We start from the raw sequence: 14,975 nt of genomic DNA on the forward strand, positions 1-14,975 counted from the left end.
TTAGGGTGTGTGTGTGTGTGGAAACTAATTGTCCTCCCCTCGCAAAACCAAATCTAAACAAGCAAAAGAATCAGCATCGTGTAAATCACATTCTCTTATGACACAGTTGAGTTACAAATCAATAATCAAAGAAACCTAAAAAGACAAAACAAAGTAAAAACGAACCACATATGTTTATAGATTTAAAAAATGCTAATAAATAAGCAAGCTATGATTTAGGCAAGTAAATCACAAAATGAGGTAGAAATTTCTTAGAAGTTAAGGATAGTAAAGATACTATTCAGCTGTGGAATATAGCTGAAGCGGGGCTCATAGAAGAAAGTTTATAGCCTTAAATGCTTGCTTGTGTCGGAAATGAAGAGAAGCCGAATATTAACTAGCTCATCATCTGTCTTATCTTAAGAGAAAGGACCAAATGACCTAGATGTAATTCGAAGCCACTCTGCATTTGTGTATGTTAGAAAATACCGACAACAAAAAACCGGCAACTCAGTAGAAGAAAGTCTGCAATGAAGATAACAGTGGAAGTGAATGGAACATACAATATTAGCAGATGTAAAATGGAACCAGAAGGTTGGTTGTTGAACAACACGAAAGTAACGGACTTTGAGCGGGATCTAGAATGGAGAGGAGGAGAGGCCTGCGTAAACGTGGTATTAAGAACCTCCAGCAGGGGGCGCCTGGGTGGCTCAGTGGTTAAGCGGGTTAAGCTCAGGTCATGGTATCGTGAGTTCAAGCCCCGCGTCGGGCTCTGTGCTGACAGCTCGGAGCCTGCTTTGGATTCTGTGTCTCCCTCTCTCTCTGCCCCTCCCCTGCTCATGCTGTCTCTCTGTCTCTTAAAAATAGATTAATCATTAAAAAACTTAAAAAAAAAAATCTCCAGTAGGATGCCCCAGTGTCTCTCTTTCCCTCCTTCCTAACACACGCTAGTCAGCCCTCCTGTCAGCCACCTCTGCATGGCCACGGCCGGTACTCCTCGTCCCTTGCTGTCTTGACCCTTGACCCTCTCACGTTCCTGTGTCTCCTCCCACCCCTTTCCCCCCACCGTGTATGTTTCCTGCCTGGGCCACAGGCCAGCCGCCTGCACTCTGGACTGGACGCCTAACGGTGTCTTCGGCTCAGCATGTCCACACAACAGACTCACAACCTCCCACCAAAACACTCCCACAAACTGCCACAAACCTGGCCTCATCTTGGGAGATGGTAGCTTCCTCCTTCTGGTCGTTCTGGCCAAACATGCTGGGTGTATCCTTGGTTCCTCTCCTCTCATCCCCCATAGTGTCCTTATCAGCAGCATATTTTCATGGCTCAACCTTCAAAACTTTTCTAGAATTTGACCTCTTCTCCGAAGCTGTGCTGCTACCCCCTTGGCCTGCATCACTCACCCCTCTTGATTTTATGATTTCCGCGGTCTCCTGACTGATCTCCGTGGGTCTGCCTTTCCCTACCCTGCCGGATGCCAAGTCTGTTCTGCGCGCACCAGCCAGAAGCATCCTTTGGGAGCACGGTCTTTCCTCTGCTAGGAGCGTCCAGAGTTCATGAGAACAATCCAGTGACCAGGGCGGCCATGGGGATCTGGACCTTCTCCCAACGGCGGCTTCTGCTTGCTCACCTCGCTCTTCCCTGCAGCCACGCTGATCTCTTCACTGCTTCTGGAATGTGCCGGGAAGTCTGGAACCTCAGGGTCATCTCATTTCTCCCCCCGCCCCATCCACGTGGCTTTCCCTTCTTGGGTCTGTGTTTAAATGTCACCTTAGGTGATAGATCAGATCACTGTATTTAAATTGCAGACCAGCCTGCCCCTTCCCCAGTATTTCACACCCCTCTTCCTCACCTCACTTTTTCCAGAGCATGTCACCATCTCTTACCTTATTTATTTAGTAAACAGGTAACAGGAGTCGTGCGGGTATCACACGGGAATCTGTGGCCGTGGCCCCCTGAAAGCCAAGTGTTGGGAGCCCCGATCCGGAAGTTGACCGTGCATGCCCGAACTAAGGCCCAGACACGGAAGGAGGGGCCGAGCTGAACCCATTAGCGGGCAGGGGGGCGTTGGCTGGTGAGGAGCCTCCCCTCCCCGCCCCCACTTCCAGCGGGCTTCGAGTCCCTGGTAGCGCCCTCGCCCTCCGAGGAGCGGGGGCCACTCTTCAGCCACGGCCAGTGACCGGCGTCCGAGGGCAGGTTCCCTCCCCGGGTGGCTGTGCAGCAGGAGCTGGTCTGCCTTCTGTTACTGCTGGTCGTCCGGGCAGGAGGGCCAGCGAACCGCCGGCTCCTCTCAGAAGCCTGTGCTTATGTCAAGGAGGCGGGAATGTCAGAATCACGGCCTTCGGGCTGCGTGAGCCTGGCCTGGGGCAGCAGCCGTGGTCCCGCCGGGCACTGACCACCCCCGTGTTCTCTCTCGCAGTCCGAGCCCGAGGGCTTCTCCCACTTCCACTTGTACGTGTGCGCTGCTTTCCTGGGGAGGTGGAGGAAGGAGATTCTAGAAGAGCGGGATTTCCAGGTAAGTAAATGCCCTTTTGGGGGGGGGGGGTGCTGAGCTTGATCCTGTCTGGGAGGTTTAGTGAGCTGAGTCCACAGGGCTGTTTGGGCCAGGGCTTTGGGCCGGGCGCTTGTGGTGAACCGCTGACCTGCAGTCGTTGGAAAGCTGTCACAGCCAGGAAAGCGCGCAGACCAAGGTCACCCATGGTCACCCGGGGCCCATGCCACACCGTGCGTTCAGAGATGCCGCTGTCCCCCAGGCTCCCGGAGGCCCTTCCTGAGCCCGTGTGTATGTGTGTCCTCGGCAGTGGGGCCCCAGGGGCGGCTGCAGGGCTGTGATGGGTTAGGGCAGGTGCTGGCCCACGAGCAGGCAGCCTGGGCGCCTGGGCACCGGGCGGCTGTGTGACTCCGGCACGTCGCTTAGCCTCTCTGGGCCAGTTTCCTCCATGACTTAGTGGAGAGCCACAGTGGCACCCGTTCATCAGCTCTGTGCTCGGCTGGTCACTCTGTGGGGGCTGAGTCCCCGGCCTCTGTCCCCACCCAACTGGGCCTCCGTGTGCTGGCCCAAGTACCATGGTGGGTGTTGGCCCCTTCACAGGGTGACCTCCGCTGTTACCCAAGGTGCTTTAGTCTTCCTGCCCAGTGATCCAGGAGGGTGGGGCCTCTCGGGTACACTGAAGAGAACGGCGGTGGGGACCGGGGACCGGGCTGTGCCCCAGCCGGCTGGGGGTCACTCTCCGGCCACTTCACCTCCTTGGGCCTCTTGTCTTTTAGGTGAGGGACAAACTAGGAGACTCCGCGGTCCTAGGTCACAGTGTGGTGGCTCCCGGCTGTCTTCGTGGCCTTGTGGCACCCTGGCTCCCTGTGGGAGGTTTGGGAGAACAGTGGGGCTGAGCCGCCGTGCAGAGTCTGCTGTTTATCTGAGGGAGAAGCGCCCAGCTTCCCTGGGGCCCAGCGGCCGGCTGCAGTCTGACCCTGGCCGACATTCCCCGAGTGCCTCCTGGAGAACAGCTCACTCATGCAGGTGGCCGGGGCTCACGGGGCCAACCGCGTTTGGAATTCTCATTGCTGCCCTGATGGGGGCTCTGCCTGCCCTGGCGGGGGAGGCACAGCTCAGGGGGGTGGGGGTTGATGAAGCCGTGGTGAGCCGTGCAGGAGAGTGTGCTAAGGTGGGAGGCTCGTCACCGTCCCGGAAATCACTCTCCAGCCCCAACCCTGGGCAGCCCTGAGCCACACGTGCCTGAGAAATGGCCCTCACCCCCTGGTGCTTCAGTTCTTGCTGGGGAGAGGGACTCGTGACAGGTGAGTGACCTCACACGAGGGGCTTTGCCACCCGGCCCTCCGTTTCCTGCTCCCCCAGTAGGGAGAGTGCCACCAGGATCCCCTTCCCACAAGTGGCTCAAGTCTCAGAGACTGTGCCGGGCAGCTTATGTTCTCGTCCCTATGAAGTGCCACAAAGGGGCTGTTGCAGGGCTGGGACCCCCCCCCCCCCACCCGGGGCCGGGGGACAGCAGGTGGGAACAGCCCTGGATGCAAGGGACCTGAGCCAGGACTGGGGCGGGTGTGCGGCCTGGAGCTCGCTGTTGGGCTGGCCCCTGCCCCTCCTCGCCCCTGGCCCCTTTGGTCCTCCTGTCTCCCCACCCCTCACACAAGAGCCCGCAGGAGGGGACTGTCCAGGTGACCCCAGGCAGGGGCTGTCCTGGCGCCTTGGAAGAAGTGACACCAAGTCCCACCCTTTGCTAGCCCGCCATCTTTTATCAGTGTTTCTAGGAGCCCCGTGTGTTTGTGGTTTGCTTGCTGGCCTGTGGCAGTCAGAGGGTCTGCCTGGGGAGTCCTGCTCACTGGCCGAGATTCGTGGGGCTGGGAGACGAGCGGAGCCCGGGGGAGCGTGGGGAGCCGGGGAGGAGTGGGGCATTCATCCTCCCCCGGACTCGTGCTGGCCGTGAGAATGTCACAACGCGCTGTGGAGGGTTGAACTGAATGGGAAAGGAAACAAGAAAACGGAAAGAGCCTTTGGAGTCCCAGGGAGCCCGGGAATTGGGTTTGCAGTTGTGACATTTTAGGAAAACGCCTCTGTGTCCATGGAGGACAGCCTGAGCGACGGAGCCCAAGAGCTCCGGGCCTCCAGCAAGAGAACATCCTGGAGGAAGGCGTTCCGGGCCCGCCCTCTCTGTGCAGAATGGTAATTTGGCCCTTGGGAAATAAGTGTTGCTTTAAGTCATTTCCGTAGGAACAGAATCTTTTCCTGAGGAGGAAGCTCCCCAGAAGCAAGGCAGAACCCCTGCAGTGTCACCAGGGCCCCCCCCACCCCCGCTACGGGTGCTGGGTCGGGGGGGGGTGGGTGACAGGCTTTGCCCCCGGCTTCAGCTCCCCGGGACTTGGCCAGGCAGTGCCGTTGGGTGCTGTGGCTTCTGAGGCTCGTCCAGGCTAGGGATGGTACCTTCTGGAGTGGGCGTTCACTCCTGTCCTGAGCCTTCATGCCCCGGAGCTTTGTATCTTCCTGGGGGACCGGCCGTCGCGGCCGGTGACCCTGTTTCCCAGCCGTCCCGCGGGCGCCAGAGCGGGCCCCTTTCCGCAGCTGCCTGTCCCCATCCTGGCCGGCCACTGAGGTCCGAGCCCGGGTTCTGCCTTCCTTTCTGCCTTTTCCTCACAAGGTTCTGTAGGGTCTTAGGGGTGGAAGATGCTCCCTGTGCACAGCCTTCTATCCCCTGGCCAGGCACCTGGCAGCCCGTCTCTTCCTAGGCCCCTGAGGGGGCTGTTTCCCAGCAGGAGGGCCCGTGGCACAGAGAGAGCACAGCCGAACCCCCCCCCCCCCCCCCCAACCCCAGCCCAGGTCAGGCACATGTGGCCGAGTCAGCCGTTGAAGGGCCGGCTCCAGCACGTCCAGCGGCTTGGAGCCTGGCTTGGCTCCTACCGCAGAGGCTCGAGAGCTGCCCCAGGACTGTAGCCTTGCCTGTGAGGCACGTGTCCCCCTCGGAGCACCGACGGGACATGTGGCAGAGCTCCAGGCGGCAGCTTCCCTGGGATCTCTGGCTGGTTTATAAGTACAGCGTTACAGAGAGTTGAAGATCAGCCACTCTAGAAAATGATTTTCTTCTCACCTCCAAAGTCTGAGCTGCGTGGTTCGGTGCCCCAGGACCCCAGGGGTCTGAGCCCAGCCCCTTGTAGCCCCCGTCCCTCTGGTCCTCGCTCCCAGCCAGCCGTCCCTGACTACAGGGCATGGCTTGCCCAGCCAGGGTGTGACGGAGAGGGCAGCGTGCAGCCGGGCCGCTCTGGTCCCGCTGGCCTGGACGGTGACCCAGAAGCAGCCTTGTCCTAGGATGCTCTGTGACACGGGGAGTCCTCTCCACATAGGAACTGGCATCGTTGTTTTGATTTCGAAGAGAGCGAGTCCCTTAGACACACGGTGGCCGTGTGCAGTGCTTTTTAAGAGGAAGGAGGGTAATTAGTTAAGTCAGGGTGAGCAGAGTCGGAACTTCCCATCGGAGCCACGGCCTTCTCGCGGGTCCCGACATGCTTAGCGATCTGCACGCGTGTCCAGTCCGTCAGTCCGCTGCTGCCTCTCTGCCGGTGGATGGCGAGCCTTGTTAGCAGAGACAGGAGCCTGCGAGCACAGGGCAGGACTGGCGGAGGATCCCACAGAGAGGTGCTGAACGTGAGTGGACGCCTGGCTGTGCCCCTCAGCGGACGTGAGAAGGCCCGGGTGCCGCGCAACAGGTGGGGGTGGGAAGGCCCGGGGTGCTGGCCTGCTGGGCTTGGCCCAGGCGCCTGGTCCTTTGGCTCCTGTGGGTGGCGGGTGGCAGGTGGCTGCCACGTGGGACCGGGCAGGACCAGGTGAGTGCAGCGCCTGTGGGCGGGGCTTCCATCTGCTCTGATGTTCTTGGTCCCAGGAGACGGTCAGTTGATGGATGGTCCAGCGCACCCCTCGCGGCCCTTCCTCTGGGCCAGGTCCTGCTGTCGCCCGACTCAGTTTCTACCCATGTGTGTGGGGTGCATTCAGCTTCGTGCGGGGCTTGGGACAGGGGCCCGTGGGGCCGGAGCAGGAGCCTGTCACAGGGATAGAGCAGGGCAGGGGCCGCAGCAGAGGGCAGGGGCCGCCACTGGACATCCTGTTCTGCAACCAGGAGGAAGTCGATGAAGCTGGCGCTGAGCGTGCAGGGGGCCGGGGGTCCCAAGACGAGCCTGAGAAGGACGGAGCCGGGAAGGCCTCCTGGGCTTTCCTAAGGCGGGGCGCTGTCCGGAGGGCAGGGGTGTGAGGACCCGATTCAGCGGGAGAATGACTCCGGGGTAGGGGGGCAGACTCGGTGAGGGGGCAGGTGGCACAGGAAGGACTCAGGCTGGCAGTGTTCCCATCGGGCTGTGAGGGGGTTGAACGGCAGAGAGGATGGTGTCCTATGTGGCCAGAGCGGCGCCTCTGCAGTTAGAAATCGTGGGGCAGAGACTTCTGGGAGCTTGGACACAGCGCTCCTCCGTGAAGGTCTTGATTTGTGCGCTCTTCTGTCTGTGCGCTAAACTCGAATTTAAAACTTTCATAAAACAGAGAATTGACGCAGCAGGCCTAGGAGGAGACGCGGTGGATCTGAGGAGGGTGGAAATAAGGTTATTATGAATCTGGATGGGAGAACATAGGGGCGGCCCGAGGGCTCCGGGTGGGGTCTGGTTGTATAAGCCACAACCGTGTCTGCTTAGTTTTTGCGGAACGTTCACAAAGTGAACCGTCCGACCTGCGCCATAAAAGTTGTCAAAATCTGAAAAGCTGGAACAATGTGGGCACTAGTCGCTGAGTATAATCCTTTACAACAAGATACTAACAGAGTTAACACTGAATCATCAGGCATTTGGAAACTGGAGAGGCCGCTCGAGAAGAAAGTGACCCTGTAAACGTAGAAGAGCTTTAAGAACACGTGTGATGTGACGTGTTGGGCTTGAACACGGCCAAGATGCTTTAATTATATAAAACCAGTAAAGAAAAATACCCTTTAACTCCAGAAGTTAGATATGGAAAGTGAAAGTCAACATACGGTCAAGGTGATAAAGGAATTATTGAGTGAACATAGCACCAATGACGGGGTCAGAAAATGGAGCTCATGAGTAGAATTGAGAACATCTTACTTACAGGGGGGCCTGGGTGGCTCAGTCATGAGCATCTGAGTCTTGATTTGGTCTCAGGTCATGATCTCATGGTTCGTGAGTTCGGGCCCCATGTTGGGCTCCACAGCGAGTGCAGAGCCTGCTTGGGGTTCTCTCTCTCTCTCTCTCTCTCTCTCTCTCTCTCTCTCTCTCTCTCTGTGTGTGTGTGTGTGTGTGTGTGTGTGTGTGTGTCCTTCCCCTGCTCACGCTGTCTCTGTCTCTCTGAAAAATAAATAAACTTAAAAAAAAATCTTACTTAGAAGGCATTTACAAATGTCAGTCCAGTGGACCAGCCTTCCTGCAAACCCAGATATGTGGGTGATACAAATGTTCTCCTGCGTTTTGGGAGGGGAGACAGCAGAGATTTGGGGGGGAGTATAAAATGCCAGAATTGCTGCAAAATGAAGTAAACAACAACAACAACAACATCCTTGAATGGACCCATAATTTTGGGATAAGTTCCAACATTTTCAAAAGTCTTACCTTTAAACATGGTTCTGAGGCCAAAACCTGTCTTCCCGAGCAAGTTCTTTCCAACTCTCGAGAAACCTGTCACCATGTGGCCTGTGACCCGCGAGCTTGCCTATGTGTCACAGAGCTCTAATCACTGCTGACCTGTGTCTGTGTGCCCCCCGCGTGTGTGTCTGCATACGGAACTGACCCTGTGAAGCCGTGCGGTCAGGGGCGGTGGCCTCGGTCCCTGGCACAGCGCCTGACCAGCGAGGCCCGAGTGTGAACGCGGGTTGAGTCAAGGAATTCTTTATTAATAGGAAAGAACAGCACCCGTGAAAAGGAAATTAGAGTCTAGTTTCACTTGCATATGATGCAAACACAAATATGTTTCGTAAAGCACCAGCATATTTAAACCATCGATACATTAAATAAAAACATTCCGTGAAAAAGTTTTCCCCCCCGGGAACACGAAATGGTTTGCTGTCGATAAATCTGCCTGTGTCACGGGTCCCACACGTGCAGGGCTTCATTAGAAGGGCTCGCGGGCCTCAGCGTATGGTCCTGCTCGTGGCTGACATTTGTCACCCAGCCCGGCAGGGATGCGCAGCTGGGTCAGTGGGGGGAAGGCGCCCCAGGAGGAGTGGAAAGGTAGCCGGGTGCCTGCTTCGTCCTCCCCAGGAGCCACACAGAGCGTGCTCCCCGTTTCTGCCCAGAGCCCAAGGTTTCTACCGGGCCAGGTCTCGGGGACGCCTCTGCCCGTCAAGATTCTGGATCCCAGGAAAGCTGGTGTTTCCCGAGAACCATGTGCAAGGAGTGTCTGCGGGCTGGCACAGAGCCCCAGCCTTGCCAGAGAGATCCTCTCAAGAGCCACGTTCTCGATGCCAGCCAAGGGTCAGGCCTGCAACCAGGCCCCTGGAGGCCCGGCTCTGCTGTTCCTGTTCTTCCTGCCTGCTGCCCATGCATCCTCGCGATAAGCCACAGGGTCGCTCACGAAACGTAGCAGCTTCTCCTGCATTTGATAGAAGGAAAAACAACAACTCAGCTCTCACTAAAATGGAAATAAAAGAATACTTATCTTAACATGCCAAAGACTATCTGTAGACCGCATCCAGCAGTACCCAGGGGATTCGAGGGACAGTCCCCTCTATGTCCACGGCACACCTCCGTGTCTGTGATACAACGGGTGCACGTTCAGCAGAGTCTCCCTGCTCCTGCCCCACCCACTGCGCAAGCTCACGCACAGACGCGCGTGCCAGCGATATGAAAAATAGGAGTGAGCGAACACTGGCGTTCGCTCTGTAGACCCCGCTAGTTCCCGCTGGGGGCAGGCACGGAGCCCGGCACGGAGTGGAGGGGGAAAACCTGGGGTCCGAGCAGGCGAATCAGAGACCCTTTGCCTAAGCGAGGACCCCTGAACTCCGGCAAGTGAGCCAGAACAGACAGACCTGGAGGTGTGGCTTTCGCTTGTCTGAGACGCTTTTCACAGAGCAGGAGTGAGAGGAAAGTGTCCCAGCGATGGGGTCACTGATTCCACTTTTGTGACGGAAGCACCTCACGCTAAAGCGTTAATTTAAAATGGCCAGAGGCCCAGGTGCCTGACTTGCGAAAAGCGCCAGCTTTCTGTAGAGTGGCACAGAGGAAGCACAAGCTTGGTAAATGTCCGTCTGTCTGAACCACCGTCAACCAAGTGAAGAGCAGGTGAGAAACAGAAGAGCTCACAAACAGGATCAAGACATCTTCCGTGTTTGCGATACGCAGAGAGCTCACGCAAATCAGTAACGGAATGACCATCAGCAGTCAGTCCACAGAAGAAATTATGTAGCCGGCCGGTGAACGTACGTGTATCTTCCAATCGTTACTAAGGAATTGAAAAATCAAACAGACGCTACCTGCCAAATTAGCGGTGCTCTTTAAAATGCACTTCATTAAAACTGATGACGCTGGCGAGACAGGCGTGTTCCGTCCTTCCTTCCCACGGGGATGTGATATGCAGCCTTTCTGGGGAGCTGTTAGTAATTTATGGCAAGAGTCTTACCCGGGCCCTGTAATTCCCCTTGTTTATGATTATGGGAAAACAAACCGTCTGCCTCCTAAATATCTAGTGTTAGGAGGAGAGTTCTCTAGGTTAAAGTACTTGGTTAGAATATTCTAGAACCACCAAAGGATCTTGTCTTCAGAGAATAGTTACTGTTGTGGAAAAGTGCTCCCTGTGTATTTCTAGCGAGGGAGAAGCATGATGGGAAGTTACACACGTCTTATATGCAGGGCGTCTGCACTGCTCATGCACACGACCTACACGTGTACATGTAGAAAATACGCATATATGTTTACATGCTCATATACGGATAAAAATGACCGCGATTTTGCTTGTGTAGTGTGCACAGAAAAAAGAACAAATCACAGTGCTGGCGTGTTTTTTTGTTTTGTTTTGTTTTGTTTTGTTTTAGTCAGTGGAATTGTGGATATTTTAAGCTTCTTGTTTGAACTTTTAAAAAATTTTCCATATCCTCTCAATATGTGGTCAACATGGCTTTTCCCCTCCGGTTAATTCCTGAGTTAAGGAGGTGAGACCCCCCCTTGGTGAGGTGCCCAGCTCAGAGCCCGTGTTCTGTGACAGATGTCAAACGTCACCTTCCTGAGGCCACAGCAGGTGTCCCTCCATAGTGGGATCCTGTGTGCTTGCGTGTGTCCCTCAGCTCACACACGTTTGCACATGCAGACACATGGACGCTCACACACACAACCAGGTGGTCCTCAGAGGCGAGAAGTGTGTCCTGTCCTCTGGGGACCCTCGGTGCCCATAGGTGCCTGTGTGCGGTAGGATGTGAATAAATGCCTTCTGAAAGGAGGGCTGAAGGGAGAAGGGGACGGGTTGCAGGGCTGCATGAAGAGCAAGGTGCGTGGACCCTGGAGCCAGCCCCTCCCCCCACCACAGTGGCTCAGGCTGCACATGGGCTGTGAGAGTCCTTTCCCTTTGGCCAAGTTGCCACAATGGGCATTTCTTGGACTGCTTGGTGCAGCCCATAGGTCACTCTTTTTTTTTTTTTTTTAATTTTCTTCTTGTTTTATTTATTTTTGAGGGAGAGAGAGAGAGAGAGGGGGAGGAAGCATTGGAAGGACAGAGAGACAGAGGGAGACACAGAATCCAAAGCAGGCTCCAGGCTCTGAGCTGTCAGCACAGAGCCTGACACGGGGCTCGAACTCACCAACCGCGATCATGACCTGAGCCGAAGTTGGACGCTTAACCGACTGAGCCACCCAGGCACCCCTAGGTCACTCTTGAAGTCTGTGTTTTATTTACTGGACCAAGCTTCTTTATGCCTTTATGTCGTCTGTCCCCTTCCGTGGAGGCGGGTCGGATGAGGTCATCTCTAGTGGCCGTGCGGGATCCCTGTGCAGGCTGGACGGGTTCCAGTACGTGACTTTGACCCTCCCTGGGCGTCCCCACACTACTGGGCCTCTGCAGACTTCAGAGATCTGTGGGCAGGAAGCAGCTGGGAAGATGTGCAAGGCGTCTGCGGGGTGGCTCTGATTTACAGGGACAGACATGCGGCAGTGCCCAAAGCCCAAGCCTCACAGAGACCCCGGGGCCCAGCGTGCGGGGGGGGGGGGGGGGGGGGGCGCCGAGGGGGCCTGGCCGCTCGCCCGTCCTCTGGCCTCAGATGTGGGTGCCAGTGTGCCCACCTCCACCACAGCTTTAGGAGAGGCCTCGAAGTGAACACTTCTTAGCCCCAGCTTTTGTGCACCGGGACCCCGGGCTCAGAAAGTCAGAAGCGGCTTTAGGATTGCGTGTGGAAGCAGGTGGAGAGAAGCCGCGCTCCCTCGCTGGGAGGGCCTTTGCCATCTCCAGTGCTCCTCTCCAGTGCTCTCACCCTTGGACAGCCACGCATAGGTGACTGTGGGGTCCCGGCCCCTCCGGGAGGCCCGGGAGCGTCCCATGGCGACCTGCTGGCCGGGGTGACCGTGGGGTCCCGGCCCCTCCGGGAGGCCCGGGAGCATCCCATGGCGACCTGCTGGCCGGAGTGACCGTGGGGTCCCGGCCCCTCCGGGAGGCCCGGGAGCGTCCCATGGAGACCTGCTGGCCGGGGTGACCGTGGGGTCCCGGCCCCTCCGGGAGGCCCGGGAGTGTCCCCATGGAGTCCTGCCGGCTGGGGCCTCCAGGAGGACAGGGCGGTGCCTTCGTTTTGGGCCACCCCGGCTCTCCCCTTGCTCTGAAACCAGGGAGGTCAGAGCCAACACGGACTTTTGGCCTTTTTTCCTCCCATGTGGGGCTGCGCCCTTCTGCCCTGCACTGTGCCTGGTGCCTGGTACCAGCGGGAGGACGCTTGCTGTCTGACAGGGCGTCTGTGCACGTTGGTGGCACTCCTGTGCTATTCTGCACACCTTCGCTTGGAGTTGTAGCATCCGCTCGGACGGGTCCATCGCCATCGATTCCCTGGCACCCTCGCATCCCCGACAGTCGCTCACGGGGCGTGGAGATGGCCCGGCCCCCTGGGCGGGGGGTCATGTCTTTGTCAGACCAGACTAATTTTGCGATGCCGAGTGCCCTTGGGCGGGTTAATGGTTCTGTCCGGTTTGCGTTTCATCCCGTGTTCATCTGAAGCAGCAAATGTCACGAAATGCCAAAGTACAGATCAATTGTCTCTTTCTTTATCATTTCAAGACATTTTAGAGACAAAATTAGGTCAATTGAAAACTAATCTTCGAGTGGATGATTGTGCCACGTGTGCTGCTGTGGGCTGCTGCGTGTGTTTAAGTGTGGCGTGTGTGTGGTCGCGTGCGGTGTGGAGTCACGCCCAGGCTGGGGCGCCCACGGAGGCGGGACGGCGAAGGGAGAGTCATGGCGTCTGACCTCAGTTGCCTCATCGGCAGGGGGAGGTGGGGGCCTCCCACCATCTGTGCTCGAGGGCTCGCTGGAGGGGCGAATGAGGTCACGGACAGAGGCGGGGCTTGGAGCCGCCCCACACCCACATGCACCCTCAGCCTCTCTTACAAACCCAGGCGGGGGAAAGAATTGATCTCATTCTTTTTTGGTCTGTGAGCAAAAGAGGCTTTTCTCGTTGCAAATGGGGGGGGGGGGTTTGCTTAGTCATGAAGGAAGCTTCCCTTTACCTCCTGTGGAACCTGTTTGGGGTTCTCTCCGCACGAAAACCCCGGAGGAAGGAAGGCCCTCTTTGTGCGGGATTCTGCTTTCCCTTGAGGCCGAGCCGAGGCTGAGCCGCACCCTCGTCGGGGTCATCAGGGCAGGCGGCGCGGCCGGTGTTGGGAAGAGGGCACGTCGTCCTCCACGGGGACACTGTGAGTGGCAGGGCCTCTCTGGGGACATGCTCTTCCCCGGACGCCTCCCTCAGCTGCGCAGGCCTGGACTCAGATCCCTGATCCTTGCCCACCCGCCTGCCCCTCTCCCGCCGGGGCGTGCGCTCCTCGGCTCCCCAGGGCTCCTTCTCAGAGGGAGCACCCAGGAGGGGTGGGGGGAGGAGCTGGGGTCCTGTCCTGTGCTGTCCTGTCCACTCCCGTCCCAGTCCCGTCCCCCGTTGCTGTCTCTGGGCCTTGCCTGCCCTGACCTGCCCGGACGCTCCTCCCTGATCATTTCCCATTTATGATCGGAACTCACCAGGCGGTTTTTGAGGGAAATGGGAGTCAGCACGAGACTGGAGAAAATCGATTTTGTCCCATGACAATCCCCAGATGTATCTATATTTTTATTAAATCATCTCTCTGCGGTGGGTTTTGCTTTCCTCGTGGGATTGAGCTGCTGGAACCAAGCCCTCGAGCCCCTGCTGGGCCTGGTGGCCGCAGGGCAGCCCCCCCCCCCGCCACCTTGCACGCCAGCTCCTGGAGAGTGAGCCCAAGTGTCAGGCCAAGTGTCCCTCCGCATCCAAGGCAATCGGGTGCGGGGGCTCCACGGGTGCCCCAGGCAAGGTACGTGACTGTCAGCCAGAGTATAGACTCGCAGTCCTTCCCTGACGCCCGCAGAGCGGGGTTGGGGTGCGTCCTCACTCACCTCTCCGGAGGGCCCAGCTTAAGGCTCATTCTGTTTTCTTCCTCTTCTCTGAGATTCTTCCATAACGAATGCTGTCGCCTCTTAGGAAGCGGTGCTCAGACTTTGTACTGTGGGTCCTGTCGTTGACGGGTCTCTGCATGCTTTCTGAGAGTCGCGTGTCCCTGGTGTTGGGGGTTTAGGGTGAGCGTTAGCACAGGCAGAGGGGAGTTACACGACCCTCCTTGCAGCTAAGGAGGCCCCGAGAGCCCAAGGAGGATGGTTTAATCTGGCAGTTTCCCTTCAGGACGTGGCAATCCCATAAATCCATAGAAATTAGCCAGCAGAGAGGCTTCTGGGCCTGAAAGTGGAGAGGGGTGGGGCGGGACTGTTCCCAAGCATTCTTGCCCCCGGCACATCCCTCTAGGGATGGTTTTTAGTGTCCTAAAGCTATTCAGGTTGTGCTCGGAAGGGAGAAAAGTTCTCAAAGGCTCTTTCCCCAGAGCGCCCCTCTCCCCACCTCCTCCCAGCTCCCGAGGAGGCCACTTTCCTCCTTGGAAGTGGTTGCTTTTGTGTTTGTGTTTGTCTCTGCCTGTCTAAGCGGCTGTCTCTGGAGTTTTCAGGTGTAATGACTTTCTGCAGCAGAAAGACCTGCCTTCTTACCCTCCACAGCCCCCAGCTCTTTGGGACCCTCCTCCTGGGGGGCGTGGGCCAGACCCTGATAACACACACACACGCACGCACACACACACACACGCATGCACACACGATCCCTGGGGACCTTCCTCCCCGGGGGCCTCAGCCAGACCACACAGTCACACACACAACCCCTCGGGGCGTCACTCGGGACCCAGTTTGGACGTGAGCCTGGGGTGGGGCGGCCGCCACGGTCTCTGGAGGCTGTGTGCGCTCCCTGGGACTTGAAACAGATTGGGCT

General features: G+C 57.5%; 1 protein-coding gene across 1 annotated transcript in view; it reads left to right on the plus strand.

Moving 5' to 3' along the window:
- Positions 1-14,975, plus strand: part of TBC1D22A (TBC1 domain family member 22A) — a 324,584-nt gene that overhangs the window by 286,583 nt on the left and 23,026 nt on the right. The window contains exon 12 of the mRNA XM_047866047.1: positions 2,402-2,497. Coding sequence (XP_047722003.1) covers positions 2,402-2,497 — 96 coding nt within the window. The remainder of the gene's footprint in view (positions 1-2,401; positions 2,498-14,975) is intronic.

This window comes from Prionailurus viverrinus, chromosome B4, assembly GCF_022837055.1.
Source record: "Prionailurus viverrinus isolate Anna chromosome B4, UM_Priviv_1.0, whole genome shotgun sequence".
In the NCBI taxonomy this organism is placed as follows: domain Eukaryota; kingdom Metazoa; phylum Chordata; class Mammalia; order Carnivora; family Felidae; genus Prionailurus; species Prionailurus viverrinus.